Source organism: Convolutriloba macropyga, chromosome 11 (assembly GCF_964194025.1).
Source record: "Convolutriloba macropyga chromosome 11, txConMacr16.3, whole genome shotgun sequence".
Lineage (NCBI taxonomy): Eukaryota > Metazoa > Xenacoelomorpha > Acoela > Convolutidae > Convolutriloba > Convolutriloba macropyga.
Genome location: NC_134478.1, coordinates 4519818 through 4543687, shown reverse-complemented (window position 1 = coordinate 4543687; position 23870 = coordinate 4519818). Strand labels below are relative to the sequence as shown.

Genomic DNA, 23870 nt, shown 5'->3' with positions numbered 1-23870 from the left:
AATTTGCGTGCTGCTTTTCTTACAAAGTGTCGCCCCAAATAACCTTCAATTAGCGCGACATACACTCATGGGACCTTCTCTGTCATTTATAGTAAGCAAAAATTAATTTGAGGAACAGCAATTGGAGAGGGTTAATTCACAGGTAACCAAAACCAATCGCAAGAATGAACAAAAAAGATTCCATTAGACTGAAAAATTATGTCACGCACGCAATCCAGTCAAAAATGCATAAAAGAAAGAACAAAGCGCAAATTCGAATTGAGGGTGAGGTCGTGAAAAAAAACTTGACGAGGAAATGAAAAAACAGCAGGATAAGTCCTGAACTAAAGAGAGAGAGAGAGAGAGAGAGAGAGAGAGAGAAAAGTTTGTTCTCCCAGTTTTTGACGTCAACGTCATTTAAAGACGTTAGTATATACTTAAATCTTTAAACACAATACTATACTACTTTACGTTTAAAAAAAACCTTTTTTAATTACTCCAAAGGACAGTAACAATAAACAAACGAAATTAATTTAACAGCAACTGACCGGAAACAAATGGTATCTGCGAATAAAAAAACTATTAGCTGCAGCCTACAGAAATTGAATGGATCAAAAGTTGCGAAAACAGAGGGCTGGTGAAAAAAATGATCAATGAAACTGAGACAAGAAATCAAACAACAAAACATAAACCGACTTAAGTCGGAAGAATTGCTCTCCAACGACAGGCGGGTGGAAAAACAATTTACCCCGCCGCGATGCGAACCATTGACCTCCCGGTCCATAACCAGATGCACTGCCCACTCGGCTATCAGGCCCTCAATGTTGTTATGCTGCAACCGATTATATATATTAGTAACAAGCTTTACTACGGAGTGAGAGCAATAGAGATCACTTAAATGCAAAACGAAAGCGAGAAAAAGTCACTTGAGAAGTCAAAGAATGTTCTAGAAGAAAAGCACAAAAACGTTCAAGCAAAAAATTTGCATAAAAGACCAACACGTTTACAAAAATTGCTATGAACTTCAAGAGCAATTAATCAGGTCAAAAAAAAATTTAAAACAGTACCGATGTCTTAAATAAAAAACCTGAATAGATCCGTGGGTTCACTGTTACTTTATAAAAACACTAAGTGGCTTGTCATTAAAGTGACTAAACGCGAAGACGACAAAAAGCAACAAAGGCAATAAAATGCAAAAAAAACTACAAAAAACTTTGACCATCTGAGATAATCGAGATGCAATATCATCTGTGGAGAACCTAAGTTTATTGAGCGAGACTCTCGAGTGCTTATTGGTCATTTTTTTGTGCGACCGAACTGTGATTGCTCTTAATTGAAATTTTAAAATTCAATCTACATGTGAAGGGGCTTCTGACTGCTCGAGAGTGAAGTGTAAGCTCTCACGCCATTGCTAATTGAATTTACAAAAATAAAGTCTCCTGTGGTTATGCAAAAGGCGACGCCTATATTGCTCACCTGCACACTCACCTTTATTGTAAGACAAGTGTAGATTAAGGTTCAAGTAAGATTCCAAGAACTCACTTACACTTACATTTTCGATCTCACATCGAAAATTACTTATACTTACTTGGTACAAGACACTATAGGTAAAATATCAAATGAGTCCATTTTAAACTAGATTGAGATAGCTACGGCAAAGCATTCAGACAGTTTCAGATCTTTAAAACAGAATGGTTCATAAGTACCCAGATGTAATCACTATCCTTAAGACTGATCAGTGGATTTCCCTGTAATGTGTGTGGAATTTCTTAGCATCTTAACATATATTTCCGAAGACGACAAAATCGATAGAATTTCAAACCTGGATTAATGGGTTACTCAACTCAAGTAACTTTAACTTAAGTAAAAAGAAACGGGGTACGAATTGAGCAATTCAAGTGGAGTGAAATGTAATTCACAGTCAACAAAAATCATATTTTGCGACACGAAGATAAAAAATGTCAAACTTAGAACAAAGTTTGAATGTCAAAATGACGCACAAAGAATTCTGCATGCAATGAGACGAAATGCATTAGAGCAGAATGCAAGACTTCTTAGTTAAACTTCTTAGATAAACTTCTTCGTTTGGATACACCCCAACGCTAAAACGGAATTTCAAAAAACCCAGTTGTTATTAAACTTTGGCTTAGCTTTCTCTACAAGGGGGCAGAGCCATTAGATTTTCGATTCGAACAAAATAATGCGTTGGTATAAAAACTGAAAAAGGAAAAAACTCAGAGCCAGCCTTTAACTACTTGTGCGCTATTGGAATTTCTAAAAAGACAATGTTTCCGAGTTAGACACCAAAGTTAACAGTCTAGAAAAACCAATTAATAGCTTTTACGCCAATTCATGAACATTGAGAGAAGAATAGAAAAAGAGGAGAAAATTGATTATAAACTGTTTTTCTTTCTGGTACAATATATAGACTTGATCAGTAATATCTGAGGTGTCTCCTATGTCTAAAAACCTCCAGCACCTAGACCAGCAATAGGTAACCATAACCACTAAAAATTCGGCAAGAACTCGAAACAAGAAAACTAAGGCAAACTCGATAAAATCAAGGCAAAAAATAACAAAAAAACGTCTCAAACAAAAAATGACAGAACATAGCACACAATGGCATCCTAAGGTCTTATAAATGCTTCAGAGGATCAAAATACGTCCAAAAGTGCAAATACTGGTTTATGTACCCATGAAATTTTTTTTTTTCGGACAAAATTAAACACGAAAAATTGATTTAAAAAACCACACCTGATCAAAAATTGTCCCTCGTTTAGCGAAAAATTTTACACCTTTTCAGGCTCTCTCTCTCTCAAAAATGCGTCCTCTACAGAAACATGCTGGTCAGTTGCAAACTGCGGCTTAGGGAGGCTAGCTTTAGCTTAATCGAAGGGGGGGAGTGGGTGGAGTGAGCACGGGGTGGTGTGAGCGTTCTCCGTTACGGGTCGAATGAGGTGGAGTAAAAAGGGGATAAGTAGTGAGGCGCACAGAAAGAGGGGTGATTAGACGGAGGATTAAGATGAAGTGTGTGAAACCCGCTTTCAACAGCTTCGGTGAATTTATGTCTCTTCAAAAGTTTCGTGAGTTGTATACTTAGCGACTAATATGCCGAAGCCGTAAGGCTATAAGAGAACTCAATGCACACCGGGCTTTACTTGGCTATCCCGTTTTTGAGGACAAAAAGTCAAATGGCCAGACAAAAAAAAACGATCAGACCAGGACGTTCGTAGTACAAATAATCGCACAAGAACCAGAAGGACTAATATTATTGCTAGAAATTTCGTCTGAGAGCAAATAAGCTATCTGTTCTTTCTGCTCTTAACTATTCAGCAATTTAACATGAACGCCTAATTTTCACACCTTTCACTTCCTGTTCCAAATAAACTCAACAAACAAAATTATCGATAAAAAAGCTGCTCCATCAAAACGACTCTGCAAGTTGTAAACTGACTGCTCGTCAAAAAACAATTCACAATCTTGGAATTGTAAAAACCGAGAAGGCTAATGACAATTCACTACAGCAGCTAGTAATAAATAAATTTAACTGCATACAAAAACCCAGAAAAAAAACGAAAAATCCTCCGATGCCAACGTGCGCATTGCGTTCAAAGGTGTCTGGGATACCAATCTGGCGTATAATAACTTTCTTCCATCAAAATGGTTAGCAAAAGACAATATCAATACGCACGGCCATTCTGCACGCTCTATTACGTAGCTCTGTATCACAGTCAACCTTTCAGTCTGGTAAGAAAGCTCTCCTTGTCTGCCCAAAGTTTTTATTTACTGATGGCAGAAACAAACTCTTCGTCGAAAGAGACTTTGGACGAACTTTAAATTATACATAGCGTTAACAATTTGCTTATTTAGAGCGTTCCATCGCCAAAATAAAAATTTTAAATGGAAAACCATATCAATCACAGCGATTACAGGTAAAGGTGAGGTTCATATCGGACACTGTGTTTGTCCGACTAATAGGCAGCGAATACCAGAGAGACTAGCTGTGCCTGGCAGAACGCATCACATTCACACTGCTTGACTCTCGGCCATCTCGCCCACAGGCACTGCGACTGAAATTATAAATAACCGGGGGTCATCAGTAGCATGACCGGATGGGGGGGGGGGGGTGGGTGGGGTCTTAAGATCACTTTTAAACCACCGCTGGTTTTCAGATTTAGAGGATGCTCATTTAGAAAACGACAAATGTTAGAATATCGATCAAACTATAGTCTTAAACTTAGTGAGAATTAGAAAGAAAGTTTGACTTACCAGATTAGAAAGACAAGCAATATGATTTTGATCAAAGAAATTATATAAATGAATCGTCAAGAAATGGTGCTGAGAATCAATATTCGGTTCAAATTGGTGAATCTAGATAACTATTATTAGAGTTAGATTAAGTGATGTAAAATCTTCCCAGCATAAATTAAATGATGATGATATCTCCGGAAGTGTGAATGAATTCTTAGAAAAGTGCAAATGCATTCCATTTATGGTTCCCATTGCGACTGATTTGCAGAAGCAAACCATATTGGGTAACCCTTGCGACCCCCACTATAAATCACGGTGCTAAGATTAGTTTTGTATCTTGACTTTTTCACACTGATAATGGGTATATATACAGCTGATTTTTGAGTCCTTTTTCATCCCCAAATTCAAATCGACATCTTGATCTAATAATCAGATCTCTCCTGTCAATCTCTAAATTCTTCTGTAAAATATCATTTTGTTATTGTCTCATTTTTGAGAAATTAATTTACTTAGTTAAAAACGCTTTTTATTCGGCTTGCGAAAGTCCATAACCCAACAGGTTATGGGCCCAGCAATTTTCTAAGTCATAAAATTAATTTCCAAAACAAAACTAATTTGTTGTTGACAGTCATAATCCTTTTCGCTTAGTACCTTTTCTTTTCACAACTGTTTTGCCTGCTCAAACTTCAATGGATCAACAGACAGTGAAGCTGCTGACCTACACAGGAAAGGCACAGGACTTTCCAATCTGGAGCACAAGATTTGTGGCGATGATGCAGACGAAGGGACTCTACAAATCACTACTGGGGACAGAGGAGCAACCCAATGAGCCTGCGCCACTGGCCAATGGGGCAACCAATGATGAGAAGAACCACAAGGTGCTGAAGGATGCATATGAGAAGGAAGTTGCAGACATCAAGGAGAAACGGAACAATGTGTGGTGCCATCTGGCACTGATTCTAGATGCAAAAACCCTCATGCTGATGAGACATGACTGTGTGGGAGATGATGGCATTGGAGATGGAGCAAAGGCTTGGAAGCTTTTGCAAGAGAGATTTCAGAGTGTGGAGACACCGACAGTGGTGACTTTAGTGGCACAGCTTGCTCGACTGCAGCTCGAGGATTCTGAGGATTTGGACAGCTTCTTCATCAGAGGACAGGAGTTGCTCACAAGGCTACAAGAAGCAGGGGAAGCAGTCTCAGAGACCCTCTTCAACGCCTTGGTCCTCAATGTTCTGCCAATGAGGTATGAAAGTTTTGTTATACAGGAAAGCTTCAACCCGGCAACGAACTTCACAGAGTTGAGGAAAAGGCTGCAGAACTTTCATGAGAGCACGGTGCAGAGACACAAGGGACAAAGTGGTTCAGTGGCACGGGCAGTGAAGCGTGACTTCAAGAAGGGACCCAAGAAAGGAAACTGCTTTGTGTGGGATCCCTGGACACTTTGCCAAGGACTGCAGGAGGAAGGAGACAGCACAATGCAGCAAGTGTGGTGAGAAGGGTCACCTAGACAGGGCATGCAAGAGACAAAGAGATGAGTCAGTGGCAATGGGTCCAACATTGGCTACACCAGACGAGGAATGCTGGGCAGCTCTTACCCAGTGGAAGACAGCAGGCATGCTAGTGGACAGTGGATGTACAGATCACATAGTGACGAACATCGATGCGTTCCTGGACTTTGTGCCCATTCAATCAGTGGTCAGAAATCCCAACGGAGAGGCTTCCAGAGTGGTGGGCAGAGGCTGTGTGAGGATCAGCATACCCTCAAACAAAGGGGAATTCCAATGCGAACTCAAAAATGTTCTGTGTGTGCCGGACTATTCTTCAAAACTCCTATCAGTCTCAAGATGCACGGAGTGGGGACATAGCTTCGCTTTCGAGAGAGGAAACAGCTGCATGAAACTCCAGAAGGGAACTCGGGTAAAACTAACACAAGAAAATAATTTGTTTTACTTACGCTGCAGCGTTCTAGAATTCAAGATGAGTTCCAACAGCGTGAAACTTGACAGTGCAAGAAAGTGGCAGAGACGATTGGGTCATTTGAATCAAGCGGATGTGGTCAGGAATGCACCAGAGACAGTGGGGGAACTCGATGATGTATGCAATGTGTGTGCTTTGGCAAAGATCACAAAGACTCCAGTACCAGGAGTGGCAGAGACCCAAGCAGAAGAGAAGCTGGAGAGGGTGTTCACAGACGTGATGGGACCTTTCAGAGTAGAGTCACTGTCAGGGTTCCGGTTCTGCATAGTGTTTGCAGACCAGAACACGAAATTTGTGTTTGTGGACTTGCTTAAGGCAAAGAGTGAAGCACTGGCCAGCCTGAAGAAATTTGTTCTCAGTGTGGGGACGCCCAAGAAGCTGAGGCAAGACAATGCGAAGGAGTTTCTCTCAGAGCAGTTCAAGACGTACTGCTTAGATGCAGGCATTCTACAGGAAAAGACCATACCAGAGACGCCACAACAGAATGGGTTAGCTGAGAGGTGCAACAGGACACTGCTGGAGATGGCAAGATGTTTGCTCATTGACTCAGGACTTCCCAAGATGATGTGGGGAGCAGCAATTCTTCACGCAGCAAGGATCAGAAACTTGGTTGTGAGACGAGGAGAAGAAAAATGCCCAGCAGAGCTGATGAGAGGTATAAAACCTAAGCTTCCAATTAGTAAATTATCTATTTTTGGTTGCACAGTCTTCATGAGGAAGAGGGACAGAGACGTCAGCAAACTTGAACCCAAGGCACTGGAAGGAAAGTTTGTGGGTTACACTGAAGGAGAAAATGGATACCTGGTGTACATACCCAACACACGCAAGGTGATGGCAGTTCGAGATGTGATCATCAAGGAGTCTGAAGTGGGCTCAATCCCTGACAACAAAGAAACGGCTGACCTACTAGATGATGGGTCGGAACTGGGAATCTGGCACCCAGATGATGGTCATCAATATGATGACAACAGAGAACGACAGGACACATCTACTGCAATAAAGGAGGAGTGGCATGACGCAGGGAGCGTGAATACTCAAGAAACAACACAGACAAGAGGCCTCGGATGTTGGTGAAACAGCACTAGATGAAGGATCTACTGCAACAAGAGGGAGTTACAGAGACTCAGAGTCACTGGAAGACAGTGACACAGAAGACTTCTCACAGTTAGAGACAGTTGGCTTCAATGAAGATGCACTGGAACACGCGGACAGAGCAGACCCCAGACGAGGGACACGAGCAAGGAATGTTCCGCAATTTTTTGTAGAAGTCAGGACCCATCTTGCTGTGACTGAGGGCGACTATGTGGAACCCAAAACAGTCTACGAAGCCAAGCAAGGTGACGATTGGGACCAGTGGCACCGGGCAATGAAGGACGAGGTCAAGGCACTCCAAGACAACGAGACTTGGAACCTAGTGAGACCACCCACAGACAGGGACGTCATACCGGGCAAATGGGTCTACAAAGTGAAATTGGGACCCAGTGGTCAAGTGAACAAATACAAAGCGCGCTATGTGGCGAAAGGCTTCAAACAAGTGGAAGGACTGGACTACTTTGAGACTTTTGCGCCTACCTGTAAGCCAGAGACATTCAGGATTCTACTTCAGCTATCAGCGAAGCAGGGCCATGTGATGCACCAATTTGATGTCAAGACTGCTTTCCTGCACTCACCAATCGAGGAAGAAGTGTATCTGGAACAGCCACAGGAGTTTGTAAAACGCGGATCAGATGGGGAGAAATTAGTATGTCAACTAAATAAATCAATTTATGGTTTGAAACAGGCTGCTAACAACTGGTACAAAGAGCTGGCAAACTTCCTACTGAGACAGGGGTTCACCAGAAGCAGGAACGATCACTGCTTGTTCGCAAGATCAGAGGCAGAGGATCACACATTCATCTTGGTCTGGGCTGACGACATCATAGTAGCATCAAGAAGTATGACAGTGGTCTCTGATGTCAAGAACGCACTAGAAGCAACCTTTCACATGGAAGACAGAGGGAGACTACACTGGTTTCTGGGTCTAAAAATCAGACGAGAAGAGGGCAAAGTCACAGTCGACCAAGAACGCTACATAGAAACAATGCTTGAGCGGTTTCAAATGGATCAATGCAAACCCTCAAGAACTCCAGCTGATTTGAATTTGAAACTTCAGACAGCACAGAACGGAGACGAAGAAGTGGACCAGAGGATCTACAGAAGCTTGGTTGGATCACTTCTGTATCTGGCCAAACAGACGAGGCCAGACATGTTCACAGTCAACATTCTGTCCAGACACATGAATGCATCTACCAATCAACACTGGATGTGCGGAAAACGACTTCTCCGATATCCTCAAGGTTCAATAGGTTTAAAACTTACTTACACAAAAGAGGCTAGTTATGATTTAGTGGGGAAAAGTGATGCAGACTGGTCTGGAGACGTGAACGACAGAAAATCAACAACGGGCTATTACTTCAAGCTCAACGGACGTGGCGCAGCACTCAGCTGGGGTGTCAAGAAGCAGGCCACAGTTCCTCTTTCTTCATCAGAAGCAGAATATAAGGGCATGGCAGCAGCAGTTCAGGAAGCACTCTACCTGAAACAACTTCTAGAGGATTTTGGCATCCAACAGAAACGTCCAATAGCAATTGGAGAGGACAACCAATGTTGTATCAGACTTTGCCAAAACCCAGTCATGCACAAGAGGAGCAAGCACATTGAGACAAAGTTCCACTTCATTCGTGACAAGACTGAGGATGGGACTATTTCAATTCATTACGTCCCTACAGACAAAATGGCAGCGGACATCTTCACAAAGTCCTTACCCTATTCGAAAGTGGAAACATTCAGAGCAGTTTTGATGGGAGCAGACTCTACGCAATCAGCTCAAGTCTGAGTGGGGGTGTTAGAATATCGATCAAACTATAGTCTTAAACTTAGTGAGAATTAGAAAGAAAGTTTGACTTACCAGATTAGAAAGACAAGCAATATGATTTTGATCAAAGAAATTATATAAATGAATCGTCAAGAAATGGTGCTGAGAATCAATGTTCGGTTCAAATTGGTGAATCTAGATAACTATTATTAGAGTTAGATTAAGCGATGTAAAATCTTCCCAGCATGTATTAAATGATGATGATATCTCCGGAAGTGTGAATGAATTCTTAGAAAAGTGCAAATGCATTCCATTTATGGTTCCCATTGCGACTGATTTGCAGAAGCAAACCATATTGGGTAACCCTTGCGACCCCCACTATAAATCACGGTGCTAAGATTAGTTTTGTATCTTGACTTTTTCACACTGATAATGGGTATATATACAGCTGATTTTTGAGTCCTTTTTCATCCCCAAATTCAAATCACCATCTTGATCTAATAATCAGATCTCTCCTGTAAATCTCTAAATTCTTCTGTAAAATATCATTTTGTTATTCTCTCATTTTTGAGAAATTAATTCTTTTACTTAGTTAAAAACGCTTTTTATTCCGCTTGCGAAAGTCCATAACCCAACAACAAAGAAGGCACAACACTAGCTACCATTTAGCTGATTAACGGAACAACATTTGGCGCACCTCAAACAACAGAATAGCGGCAGCCTTTTGTTAGCACTGAACGGCCGCAATTGGTTTCAGCTGTCTGCAGTTACAATGAAGACTGAAATATATAACAAGGAAAACTATGACCCGAGCGTGAAAAATTCAACTTGATAAATTGGACAGTGATATATACTATTAAACTTTGCTTAGTAGATATTGAAAAATAAAGCTGTCACATAACTGCAGTAACATTGTAGAACAGCAGGAAAACAAAGCAACTCCCGCTACGAATGTAAATTCTCGCCATGAAAGAGCCGGATAACGAATCTGAAATCAAGAGAATCTGTGTTACATTTAAACAAAGTTTTTGATTACCTTTTTGATCTTAAATTATGAAAAACATTTGAATTCCCAAACATAAAGCGATGTTCAAGAGAATTATGCGTATTAAATGTGGTTGACGTCAGGTAAAATTCAGTTAAAAAAACCACCCACACAAATCTCCAAAACCTATCGCAAAAATTAATTTTTGTTGAAGAAGAAACAAGACTAAAATTAACAGCCATGCTATTCTTTTGCGACTCGACATACCACATTGCCATATGAAAGGAGATAAAATATTAAAAATTACGCCAAAGATCATGAAAAAACAATTAAAATAACAGCTGTCGACAGATCGCCAGCAAAAAGCTGAGCTAGCTTTGTTGCCTTTGTAATAACAAAGAACCGAAGGAACTACAAGAAAAAATGATGTTTCAATTAATTGCTGTGATGTCTTTGCTAACTTGAATTTGTAAAGTTTGTCCAAAAAAACAATTTAAGTGAGAAATGTGGGAGGTAGGTGGGGGGCTAGTGGGTGGGGGGGTAGATGTGTGTGTGTGTGTGTATGTTTGTGTGTGTGTGTGTGGCGGGGTACATTTGGGGGAGGGGAGGTGAGGGGGTAGTTTAGATAAGGCAAGAGGTACATATTTGGGATCAAAAATTCGAAATGACCTTTTAACCTTGAACATTACCCCCATTCTTAATTACTACACATTACAAACTAAGCTGCTTTTAAAGTCCACTGCTCGAAAACAGAAGGAAGTCACGTTCTAAAGCAGTAGTGATTGTTCGAAAACAAAAGTCAAATTTCAAGCAATAAATTCAGCTTAAAAACATAGCCATTAGAATACCGGAAACAATTCCAAGAGATGACAAAAGAAAATGAAAATGTTATTAATGAGATTAAACTACAAGACAACAAAAAATTAGTTTTTTGACTTCATTTGAAAAAGTGAAGTAATTTTCACTTAGGTGTTGCATGCGTGCTGAAAAAAAAACTTCACTAAATGAAACAAAAAATCCCCATACAGATTACAAAAACAATTGCCCTCACACACAAAACTAGCTGCCCAGAAACAGAAGTCAGCAATAATAGTGGCTCTTTGAATTCTTGTCTCCCTTAAATTTCACCCCTTCCACTTCCTGTTTCAAATAAACTGAATAAACAAACTATCAATTATGTGTCGCATCGGCTGGGTTATGTGTCGCAATTTGGTTGTTCCATTGATGACAATAGTATACGCCAGAACTTCGCCAACGCGGTTTGCAATGCAAATAGGGTGCTTCGCTGCCGAGTTGAGATATGTTGTTATCTGTCCAAATGAGCTCCACATATTTCACATAAGGCTCCACATACTACGTTTTTCAAACGAGCAGCAAGTAAGGCAGCTTGTAGTTCGAGCTTTGGTAGTCATAACCTTCATAGTTGCCATTCTTTGTCCAGGACGAAGGATAGCTGTTCTCTTGGAAACCATGCGCGGAAGTGAACTGGGCTCGCAAAAAGCCGGCGGTAGTAAATATCCCGTGAATATCACCGAACATGCAATTCTAGGTGATCAAAATATCCAGTCAATTAACTTTTTGGTATGGTTATGCTTGCCAAGGCAGGCAGTTCGGCAGTCCATGCGAGAAAAATATCAATTGTTGCTTGTGCTAACTCCTCGTCCTAATTCTGACCACAAACACGCCCGATATCTTTAAGCATCAAACGAGCACTTACAGTGAAAAGAGCAACTAAGCCAATGAGTTCAGATACCTTAAAACACCAACCTGAAGAACAACTGTTGCGTTAACGTCAGTGAGATAGTGCTGCTAGTACCCCTACTGCCAACTAAGGTGTCATTTATGAGGTCCCATCTAAGTCCACGCATATATGTCGCATCCACTTTCGAAGATGCTATATTCTTTGTTCCGGTTAGATTGAGGAGCCCCAACTTGATCCGCTAGATTTGGTACATTGCTCACGAGCATGGCAAGCGTGAGTCTGCCAATATGGAGAAGTTGCATCAATCCTTTAGACCTGTTAAGAGCTTTCACTGGTGAATCAACCGAGTCTAGAAAATCACCCGCTTAAAAGTCTTCAAGTACAGCTTCAGTGGGTTTAGGGTACTGCCTTGCATTATCTCTTGCACTGCGCTGCAATGCTTAATTAGCAATAGTAGGCAAATCTTTAGCCCCGAAGACATGGGGCGTGAACACTACAATAATTGCTGTGCAATCCTCGAGCCAAAAAGTGCAAAGATGGTTGGTCACAATGCGGCACAACAACTTGAAGGAGCATGCCCTCAAGATCTGTCAAAACTGCATAGATTTAGTCGAAATCTCAACAAGACCTAAATTAAGTTTTACAGTGAATCAGGGACCGTGAGCAATTAAATTTTTAATGAAACGCCATGCAACTTGGCAGCGCAATTCATTACCCTTTGAACCTTCCCCGGCTTGGTCATATGCAAAACTGGGTGATGTAGAAAGCCCTTTTTTGGCACGGCACGTCCTTAAACCTTGTGCCTCTGGCTCCCGAACTAAGGAACCTCTACCCAAGTCATCTTTGATGGTTTTTCAGTATTTCTCAGTGCTTCGTCCTTAATCAAACGTTTCTCCAGTGACTTCAATTGCACCAGTGCCAAAATAATTTCGAAGTTGAATATTGTATTCCAAACAGAGCACTCCAACATCACATCGTGAACCGTTATGCATAATGGTTTTATCAAAAATATTTTTTTGCTCGAGCAGCGAAGGCAGACCAGGGATCAACCTGTTTATAAGCACCAAATGATTCCATTTCATACAAAAACTTACCTTTCGTGGCGAAATCTAATTGATTATTGGTCCATTGTAGTTATGAAACAAACCCAGAGTATGATGGAGGAGTACCGATCCAAAGCCAACCTATGGGAAGGCGGAAGGAAAAAGGTGTGCACGTTTCATCGTCAGCGAAAAACTAACGGGCGGAGGGCTCGTTACAGCTTAGTATTGTCCCCGGATTCAGATTTACGAGATGAGAATACCTACTTTCCAGCGCCTTTACATCAATGACATCTGATCCCACGTTAAGATTGTCCTTGGCAAAGTGGCTAATCATGAATTCTTCGACAGATTTGTTTCCATGAGCTGCTATTGTCAGCATAACCAATTTTGTGTCTAACTGCTCAGAGTTGAAGACTTTAACTGTTAAAATTAATGACTGACCTTACAAGCCAAGTCTACTTGCAAGCAGTGCCGCAAAAAATAAGGCTGTTTTATTTGTGATTGAGATATTTAGCATCCTCAATTTCGTTGCCAGCTGTAGTTCCTTCATGTTAGAAACAGAAGTCAAAAGTAATTGTATTTTTCAGTTTTGAACTATCCTTAGGTAGTAAGTTAGCGAATAATATAGAAGTCTTTGTGTTATTGATTTCTCATTGTCATCAGATTTCTGATTGGTTGCTGGGTTCTTCATCAAATCATCTGCATCAGCTGTTTGCTTCAGCCACTCCTTAAAACCTAAAAAGGTCGGCTGTACCCAATCCTTCTGTACGGTGTGCAATGATCAAGACTCCTTCATTTTCGGAGGTAACTTCTGCACAGCTGCAATGAGCATTGACGCACTTTTCAAATCAGAGTCACACGAAAGTAACGTGACAACTCCTAAAAAACATGATATGATTGCATTGTGAAGTGAGTCTTGAGGTCATTCTTATTTATTACACCACAATATGCAAAATCACCGAAAACGGTCTTTGGCTGCGAGTCGACTGCACTCTAGAATTTACTATACCACTCATGCCACTGTAAAGGGTCACAATTAAAATCGAAAAACTTTGAATCTGGCAGATGGTCGTTTCTCTTGGTTGCTATAGCCACTGGCAGCTCTTTAATTTTACTGCTATCCGCAGATGTGGTCTGTGGTTGGCCATCCCAACTAAAAGGACGAGGAACAGGTGTTTCATTCATTTGTAGCAATATGGGATAAAACTTTAGACAGTAAGCCAGCCAAGGAAGTACAATAGACATTGGAGAAATTTGCTGCTGTGTGTAACGGAGACAATCAGTAAAGGAGACATTATAACCGTTAGGAACTTTTAGTTCTGCACATTCTGTTTGATAGGTTGTCATAGAACTAATTGTGGTTGTACAACAGGAATGCCAAAATTTGTTGTAATATTCTAGCTCCGACTAAAAGGTTGCGTAGGAATAAAGCTAGGCATTCAACTTCTATGCGTGGAATTTTTTTGCAGTGAATTAGATATTGATACGTTATGGTTGGGAATTTGATTTTTGTTACATGACTGACACTTGTGGTTGAGCATTCAAAACATCAAAATGTGGTACCGTATTAGGTGGCATAGAGTTCATAAAGTTAGCATTGAACTCAGGCACGGGATTTCCTGAGGTCAAACTTGAAGATGGTACATTTGTGCAGCAGAAGTATCAGACACAGGTGCATCAATAAGCTGTAAAGAAAACTAATCTGGCGTTCGGGGAGACTGAGTTTTCGACCCTTAGCTACGAAGAAGGTTTACCACTTTGAATGTTTGCTCTCGACCTCAAAAAAAATAGCAGGTGCTGTAGCAGAGGTGTCAGGAGCAGCCAGCCTGTTATCATCGGCGCCATTAGTTGCCAGGTTAAGTTGCTCTCTATCACAACCAGGTAGTTAATTAACGTTGTAATCTATTGAGGGACCTGAATGCAAAATAGACTTTGGCATATTTTGCTCATTATCGGCTTTCCCTGAAATGAGTCAAACCTGAGCATCTTTTCTTTTCCACTGGCTCCTTTCTCTGCAAAAAACGAATTTAATTCCGGGTCTGCTGACAAAAAAGTGGTGAACTATCCATTAAATCAACTTCACTAACTTTAGCCTAATCGAGTCATTGAAGATGTGCCTTCTCCAATTCTTCGCATGCCCTTTCTGTCATTTCTAACTCAAGTGCCTATTTCGCTTTGCGATCGCATGTTTTCGTTTAACAGGGCAGCTTCTTTTTTATTTTCCCACCTCTTGTCTTTTGATATTTACCATCATGTAATAATGTTTGCGCTGACATGAAGAGCGATTAGGCGTATACATGGAACCTGATTTCGAGCAATGTAACCTTTAAACCTCAGGATGACTCGCTCTTTCGTCAATTTTATCGACGTAAGATCGAGGATTGGCTATAATTTCATCGTTTTTCGCCGTTACACTGTTAATTCATTCCTCCAGGGAACTCCTGGTGGCATCAGTCTTTTACATGTGTTGATTCAAGGTTATCAATTCACCTTATCCACCACCCTGCCATAGTCACTTTTAGATTTACTAAATAAGCGTTCAACTTATCTCTGCCCGCCTATCTCTGCTGGCTATGGAAGGCGCTGTCCTCATGAATTACTTTAACTACGCAGTTTTCTCTGGCACTGTAAAATCTCTTTACTTTATGGTCCAAACCCACAGACATGACAGTGTTTAGTTAGGCAAAAAAAAACAAACCAGAAATGGGCAAAGAAAACAACTTACAAACAGACACTTACACCAACCAGGGAAACGAAGAAAGGTGGAGGATTCGTCAAATAAGCTCTCCATTAAGGGAAGAAGGAGCCGAGTAAACAGTACCCCACTCAAAAACGGGGAATGATCGAGCCCAGAAGGATAAAGGACGGAAGGAAATGGGCAGGTTGGTGAGCGAATAAAAAACGGCGCGACAAAAACAGAACGTGACAGAAACCAATCAAAACTCGCTACACAGTGGAAACGGGAAAGAAGCAACAAGGAGAGGGTAACGAACAACGCAACAAATAACAAACTAACGCAGCGTCGATGGAAACTACGCGCCAAGCCACCAGAAACAGCGAACGAGAAGGAAAGATGAGTGAAAGACGTTACTGGGAAAAAGGACGCTAGCAGCACAAACAGTTACCAAAAACGAGCGAATCAACTAGCCGTAACTCCAAAATGTACTAGAGTAATACCCTAGAAAGCAACAAACAAACAACAGCCGAAAATAATACCAGCAGAACAAAAAAGGATATTATAGCAAACATCGCCAATAGGGAATTGATAAAACCGGGTAAAATAGGTATCTGACGCCCGAAATCAAAACACCTACCAGACCACAAACCAAACTAGCCGTAACTCCAAAATGAACTGTCACATTCTAGAACGAAGCAAGAATCATGCAACTGAAAAGTAAACTAGCGACAAGAATAAAAGGGAAGGTCTGAGGAATAGGATATCAAATCAAAAACTGCAAAGAAATGCTAGGTTACTAAGTTGTTCAATCGAGAATTTTACAACCGTAACTCGTTGAATAATCTAAGTCTTATCGTAGAAAGCCAAAAGACAAACATCTAACCATCAATCTAGCGCAATATATATAAAAACAGCAAACTACCTCATCAAAAAAAGATGGAAACGAGCAAGATCACGCTAAGGTGGGAAAACAGATATTTTCCAATTTTCAAACCTGAAATAGCTAAAAATGCAAGCATAATTTTGGGAGAGCTTAAAACGTTGAACAGAAACAAAAAGTGTCTATTCAGCTAACAAATGGTATTTAATCCTATTATAGATCTCATGAAATTAAATGCAAAAAGATTAATGCAAAATAAGCTGAAGTGGGAATTAGAATCTGAACTAATCAATTTTTTTTTCACGGAAAAGGAAAATAGTTTCCTGCCACTGCGGAAAGCCAATCAACAAAACACCCGTAACTCGTGAGCAAACGTTAGGAAACTACGCGCTAAGTCACCGGAAAAGGACGGACGGGAAGAAGGGATAAAAAAATTACTTGAAACAAGCACGCTAGCTCCACAAGCAGTTAACAAAACTGAGCAAACCAACTAGCCGTAACTCCAGAATGAACTAGGGTCACACCAAAGCCAAAAGCAAACAATAACTGAAAATAAAACTAACAAAACAAAGGATATGTATCGCAAACATTACCATTAGGGAATTGATAAACAGCTGGGAAGGTACCTCAGGCCAGAAATCAAACAGCTACCAGACCATGCACCAAAATAGCCGTAACTCCAGAATGAACTAAGTCACGCTATAGAACGAAGCAAGGATCCTGCAGCTGACAAGTAACCTAGCGACAAGAATAAAAGAAAGGGAAAGTCTGAGGAATAGGTTGTCAAATAAAACTGCAATGAAATGCTAGGTTACCAAGAAAATTGTTCAGTCTTGCAATTTACAACCATAACTTGTGAGACAAACACAAACAACTGTCAAGAAATCTATCGCAATTATATATATTTAAATATACATATTTACTCACACACCCGGTGAGTTCTTCACTGCATCACGCCAAACATATTTTTCTGTTGCGAAACGATTCAATTAACTGAAACTTTCCTGTTTAATATTTCCAGCGCTGGTGTTAAAGCTGAGACCAGGAAGGGAATAGATTACGTTTCTATAACGCTGTTTCGATTTTGGTGGAAGCGTTTGTACGGCGTGATGCAGAACTTGCAGCGCAGCAAGAATACCATTATATTAATTAGGCCATTTTTGATTGAGTTTTAATCGATCAATTAATGACTGTTAATAAAGTTTGGGGTTAACCTCCGGCGCAAATTATCGACTAAAGGGATGGATGAATCCCGCGCTATTGAACCTTTCTAGAAGAAAGTTTAAATCGTTTTAAAAGTAGGATTTCCCCTACAAAAGATTAATAGATGGGATTTGCTGCAATCTAATCTATATGAACTTTGAATCACAACTGAAGTTTGGGGTTCCCGTTTCGCTTGGGGTTGTTCTAACCGGAATTCCTTTGCAGAGGTTTAACTCATAACTTTTCCCCCAATTTTTGCTGAAAAAATTTGCTCGCCTCCAGTTGTTGATTGCTATTTGTTTGTTTAGCCGTTTTCAGGGCGTCCTCGCAATAAAACCCAGGGGGCTCATACCGAGACGGAGGCGGGAATTTTGATTGAAATTCCCAAATTTCAATCAAGATTTGACTCTTATTTCGGTTTTTAGCTTGGCACCAATGTTAATGGTAATGAAAATGTGAACAATTAACAAATAACGCTGCTTTGCTATACGTGAGTTCAATATTAACGGTTTTAGTACTTCGAAAGTTACACGGCAAAGCGATGTATTCACAACCTTAAATTACCACCCAAACGATTATAGAGTAATGTAAAATTAAGTAATTTATTTGGTTCAAAATGAGAATGATTGAATGTTTTACGGGAGGCAATAGCCTCTTTACAAAACTAATGGAGACATGTCAGCAACAACAGTAAACGATAAGACAAAAAGAACAGTAGTCACAAAATTTTTAAAAATAAACAAGCTGTGGACATTTATGAATGAACATGAACAGTGCCGAAGGCACAAAAAAAATAAGACGTTAAGTGAAAAACTTTATTATTAGGTACCTTCAGAAAAACGCAAATGGGGAACCGCCAATTATTTCTCTACTTCAAATATTTTTAACAAATTACCATTCACAAATATTAACAGTAGCCCATCACTCGATTCGAATAATGGCATATACGCACCATGAGAAAACTAATATCAATTTAAGTATCATTCGCAAGCAAATTAAGAGAAAAAAGAGCAAAAAAACAAAGTTAATATTCCACTAAAGACCATAAAAATCAAAAATTCGTTCCTACGCCAATTTCTCGCTTCACTTAAAAAGGAGTTTAAAAATTTTACGCTTTACAATTACCCGATTGCCGCTCTATTGACCAGTTGAGCATTTAGTTCCTTCCTTCCCTTTCCTTCCTCCCTCCCCCCCCCCCAAAAAAAAACATAGCTGGCAGATCGCCAGAAAATAGCCGCAATAGATTTGTAGACCGGCAGTCTAAAAAAACAGTAAAAAAGACAGACCAAAAAAATTCGTCTTTTCATTGAAGGCTGATCTGTTATATTTTGATTAAAAATCTGTATAAGTTTTTGCTGCCTCTATTAGCTGATCTCAAATAACTTTCATTTAGAGTGACACACACCCATTTGACCTTATCTCTTTGAATTAAAGTAAATAAAAGTCAATTTCAAAGTGAGGAAGTCATTTTTGAGAGTGAGGTAAGTCAAGTGTGACCAAAAATTTAATCACGCGCATGAACAAAAAAACTCGCTCCACTAAAAGCGAAAAATGACGTCGCACATGCAATTCAGTTGAAATTGCATGAACGAATGAACAAAAAGTGGCTGTGACGTCATATGGTCGTAATAAAAATCATGACGACGAAATAAAAAACATAGCCGGAAGAATTCCGGAACCGACTCGAAGCGACAAAACCGTAATTGCAGCGGAAGCCAATACCTTTTGTATTAAACCAGTAACTCACTGCCTCTCCAGGTCTGCTCTAAAAATTGGTGAAACTTAAACCACTGTCACCAAGAGAAACAAAATGCAGCAAAATTTTATATTATTGAAAAGGTTTGGTAACGTTAAAAAATCCGAAATAATTAAGGACGCCATAAAACTGATAGTCTGAAAAAACTGACAAAGTTATCAATTGCCCTCAAATAATTCATGATTCTAATCTGAAAAAGATCGCGAAAGCGAATGGCAGATAATAATCTTAGAAACTAAGTTAAATCTTTAAATCTTTTAAATTTAAGAACAGAAAACACCTATAATTACACTTGTAATCACTGCAATTAAGACAAAATACAACACACCCTTGTTCCTTGTTGTACATATGCTAGACAAAATGATATCATACTAATTCAAAAATTAAATTGATCATAGAAAAGACATAAGCAGCAGAATATTCAAAAGCAAAAAATCGTTTAAATAAATACCAAGGCCGGAAAAAAGTTGAACTAAATAATCATAAGTGGAAATTTTGGAAAAGGCTCGCTATCAAACACCAAGAACTACCTTATGTTGAATGAAATCAATTGCAAACCAAAGAAATGATGAAAATCTAAGAAAAAGCTGAAATCATTCATTTTTAACAACTGAAAAAATCAATATACCGAAAATAAATGTAGGTGCCAGGACAAAGCTACAATTTTACTAACTAGAATGTGAAGAATATGGGCACAATGTAAGGAACACCGTAACAAAAAGACATTCTTGATTTTTGAAAGTTAAAAATTAATTCAAAAAATTCAAGAAAAACAAATACATTTCATTGTTCGGCATTCAAGACATAGAAAAGATAACTAGACATCCGATACAAAGAGATCTATACTCCTGAGGAGAACAAAAAATAGGAAAAAGCAGAATTCAACAATACGAAACATTGAAACATTTTGCAAAAAAAAATGGTCAAAAAACTTTTAAGACTGCATTTATGAAAAAGTTTCAACATTTTCTTCAAAAAATTAACGCCAAAAAATGATTGAATTTTTATTGAAACGAAATTAAAGTCCCTCACGTTGAACAAAAAGACTATTTCTAGCAGTTACAAACAAAATACAAACAAAAAACTGACGAAAATGGGGAAAAAACTACCAAAATCGGATTAGCACATGTACAATTTTATAAAACAAAATTACATCGAGGTAGAAAGAGGCGCTGAGTATATTAATTATCAAAGAGAAGTCGCCATATTAACTGATTTCTGACAAAAAGACTGTTAAAAGATACAAAAATAAAGAAATTAATAGGAAAAAAAAGCCAAAAATTAACTAAAAAATCAAGAAATCTGGGCCAATTTTCAACTTGAAATGCATTTTCAGGCGTTGCAAGACACTGTGGCATCAATTTGCGAGGTTGACATTTCAATATAGTATCGAATAAAATTTATTTCTACAAGAAACCAAATTAAAAGCAAAAAAATTGGGCCACTTAGACGAAAAAACGGCTAAAAACGGTTATCTATACGTGCCATTCAGTCGAAAACTACTTTTCAAAGTCAAAAAGTCATTCACTAAACGAAGCGCATGATCAAAAAACTTCTCTCGCTTAGCGAAAATCTGTTCACCAAGACAGCTTTTCTCACTTTCGCTTTTAGGTCAAAATGCCGCGTGAACAAATCTACTTCCTGTAAAAAAAAAAGACCGAGAGAAAACCAATACTCCTCTTCGAGTCGTAAAAAAAAAACCAAGAGAAGGCCAATAATAGCCCCAGCTATCGCTGTGCGGCTATTAAAAAAATAATAAAGTGGGGTCGGAAGAATTATGTAGTCGCAATATACCGACGAGATAAGTCACAAAAATCGAGATGTACTAACGCAGACTCGCTTCCATTTCTGGCAGCCCCTGAGGAAGACAAAGACAGACTGTGGTATAATGAGGTGCAATGAGGGGGAGCCTTCACATCAGTTCCACAATCATCCACCATGTAGTAGATTTTCCCAAGCAAACCGTGTCTCCAACAAACCACAAGACCAATAACACTGACAAAACATCTGATTCATTGAGCGCCTCCACAAGTATTATTAGCAATAATTCATATATTATAGATATAACTATTTCCTCTCTCACTTTTGGAACTGGAAAGCGTGGTTTGAATTCCTCATCAATATAGAATCCCCTTTTGAAATCTAGAGAGCAATTATGAAACCAGAATTTCCAGTGCGAAGTTATTTACCAGGTCTTTTAGCCACTTCGACATGACCACTTAAATCTATTAGGAAGGAGTGTTTTGTCAAAACCACAGCTAATAAAAGCAGATGCACGATCACTATCAAATAAAAACTGGTGTCTTTCCCATTATAGCCCCCCCCCCCCCCCCCCCCCCCCCCAGCTTAGTGGTCAGATAACCTATAGCCCCCCCCCCCCCAATTATGGTAATTATACCACAATGGGGGGCTATAATTTCATGGGGGGGGGGGCTATAATGGGAAAGACCCCAAAATTGTTCACGCATACTAGCGGTAACCATAGCAACGATAGAAAGCTGGTCGCAGATTGAAATCAGATGCCTTGCAATAATCAGAAACAATGATTGCAACAGACAGCTGTAGTAATATCCAAAGTGTTCCATAAAAACACCTCCTGTTATTATTGGTCCTCCAATTCGTCCCAGAGAATAACAGGCACAGGACAATGACACTGACATTACTGTCGTTATAGAAACAGACTATTTTCAACCAAAATCAAGTTTATACGCTGGGATTCTGTTTGCCCCCCCCCCCCCCAGCTTAGTGGGCTTTTTTACGCCCCCCACCCCAAGCGCACGTGCTATTTTGTTATATAGTAATGTGCTATATAACATGAAATTTGTATTAGGGGGGGGGGGGGCGTAAAAAACACTGGGTGGCCGAAACAGAATAGATCCTTAGGCTGTATAAATTGCACTGTATGAATTTCGCTGTATAAATTGCACGTGACGTGTGGCGTGATATAAAGAATCAAATAATAAGTACCCCAGTGATAATAGGGGTAATATTTAGATGCCATAATCAGAACATCGCCAACCAAAGCCAAAATAACTCGCTTCAAAAAACTGGAAATTTTGGTTCCGATACGCTAAGTATATCACGTTTTTCTTACAGAAGAAAATGAAGCTTTATTCTTAATTTTGAGATTCTTTTTTGCAAAAGATTCTTTTTTCAACAGAAATGGGAGTCAAGTATTCTTTCAAAAGATTAAAATTTGTTGATAAAATAACTCGAAATTTAAGATGCAAACTAGCTTCACATCTCTTCAGCCCATTGCCGATTTCAGTCAACGAATAGATGTGAATTTAAATCTACTCTAGCGGTCACACTTTGAGCAGTTGCTATTAATTGTCACAGTCGATATGATAGACAGGTTGAAAATAGCCCAATTGTATGCGCAGAGGACACCTTTGACTTTGTAGTAGTCGTCGAAGCCCATAACATATGCCATTCTCTCGAATACTAACTGACCAGTCACAAAACTCGCTCCACCAGTAAGTCCTATGGATATTGTTCTTATTTGCGCTATCTTATAGAAGTAGCTAGCTTGACAGGCACGAGCACAAAAAATAGCAAATTTAAAATTGGTATTCTAAAAATTTAAAAATCGACAAATACAATAGGCATCTAAAACTGGGTTTAAAGGCTTTATCGTTTCTACTTCTGATTTCGTTTTTGACACTGACTATGTTCATTTTAGATTGTTCTGCTCAGCAACTGATGTTTGAAAGGACTTTGAGCAGAATGACCCAAGAATGAAACTAGGCTAGAAGTTAGCAAAATTTCAAAAATAGTAGAAAAATGACAAAATGTAAATCAAAACAAAGTTTTGTTTGACGAAGTAAAAAACATAGAACAAATCCTGAATTACAATCCAAAGAATTAAATTACCTAACGACCTGGGCCTGACAATCGACATATCTCTAGCAACATCAAACTATGAGTCAAAAAAGAACATGAATCTAAACGCGCAAAAATATAAAACTATAAAAATTGCTTTTTCTAAAAACGAGAGTTTTGAAAACACTACTCGTTAGCAAAAACAGTTAATAAAAAAATGAAGATAAAGAACCCTTAGAATAAGTACACAATACATCAAACTTCTGAAAATAAAAAACAGACAAAGCAAAAAGGGGAGAATCTTTTTGAAAATTGGAGGCATTAAATTAAGAGAAACACAACTACATTGAAATCATTAATCAAAGCAAATATACAACTTAAAAAGTAATAAAACAATTATTAGCCTTTCCGTTTGGTGAATAAGAACAAAAAGGACAAAACATGAAGGCAAGACTCAAAAAATTCACCAAAAAACATTTCCAAAACAAACGCTACATAAGTGAGAAAACGATCAATAAAAGTTGAGAAAATAGAAAGTGAATAAAAAGCATTAGATATGAACTGAAGCAATTAAATCAATTACTTCTGCCTCATTCACAAACGATTATAACTGTCATTAAATACAGTAAATAATAACCCAACAAAAAGACTCAAAAAGCCGCTGATATTTTTCTAAAACAAGTTGTGACACCGTTAAAACCTTTAGATATCAACTGAAACTTTGTGCCAATAAGACCA

General features: G+C 39.1%; 1 protein-coding gene across 6 annotated transcripts in view; it reads right to left on the bottom strand.

The window, feature by feature from the left end:
* Positions 1–3800: 3800 nt before the first annotated feature.
* Positions 3801–23870, bottom strand: part of LOC142350013 (MFS-type transporter SLC18B1-like) — a 30416-nt gene continuing 10346 nt past the window's right edge. For 5 of the 6 annotated variants that reach the window (XM_075401906.1, XM_075401908.1, XM_075401905.1 and 2 more), the window contains 4 exons: positions 22701–22793; positions 21834–21972; positions 21141–21305; positions 3801–4049 (listed from right to left, as the gene is read on the bottom strand). In XM_075401906.1, coding sequence (XP_075258021.1) covers positions 3977–4049; positions 21141–21305; positions 21834–21972; positions 22701–22793 — 470 coding nt within the window. In that variant the 3' untranslated portion in view covers positions 3801–3976. Of the gene's footprint in view, positions 4050–21140; positions 21334–21833; positions 21973–22647; positions 22794–23870 lie in introns of all 6 variants that reach the window. The other variant, XR_012760860.1, reaches the window with a different exon arrangement.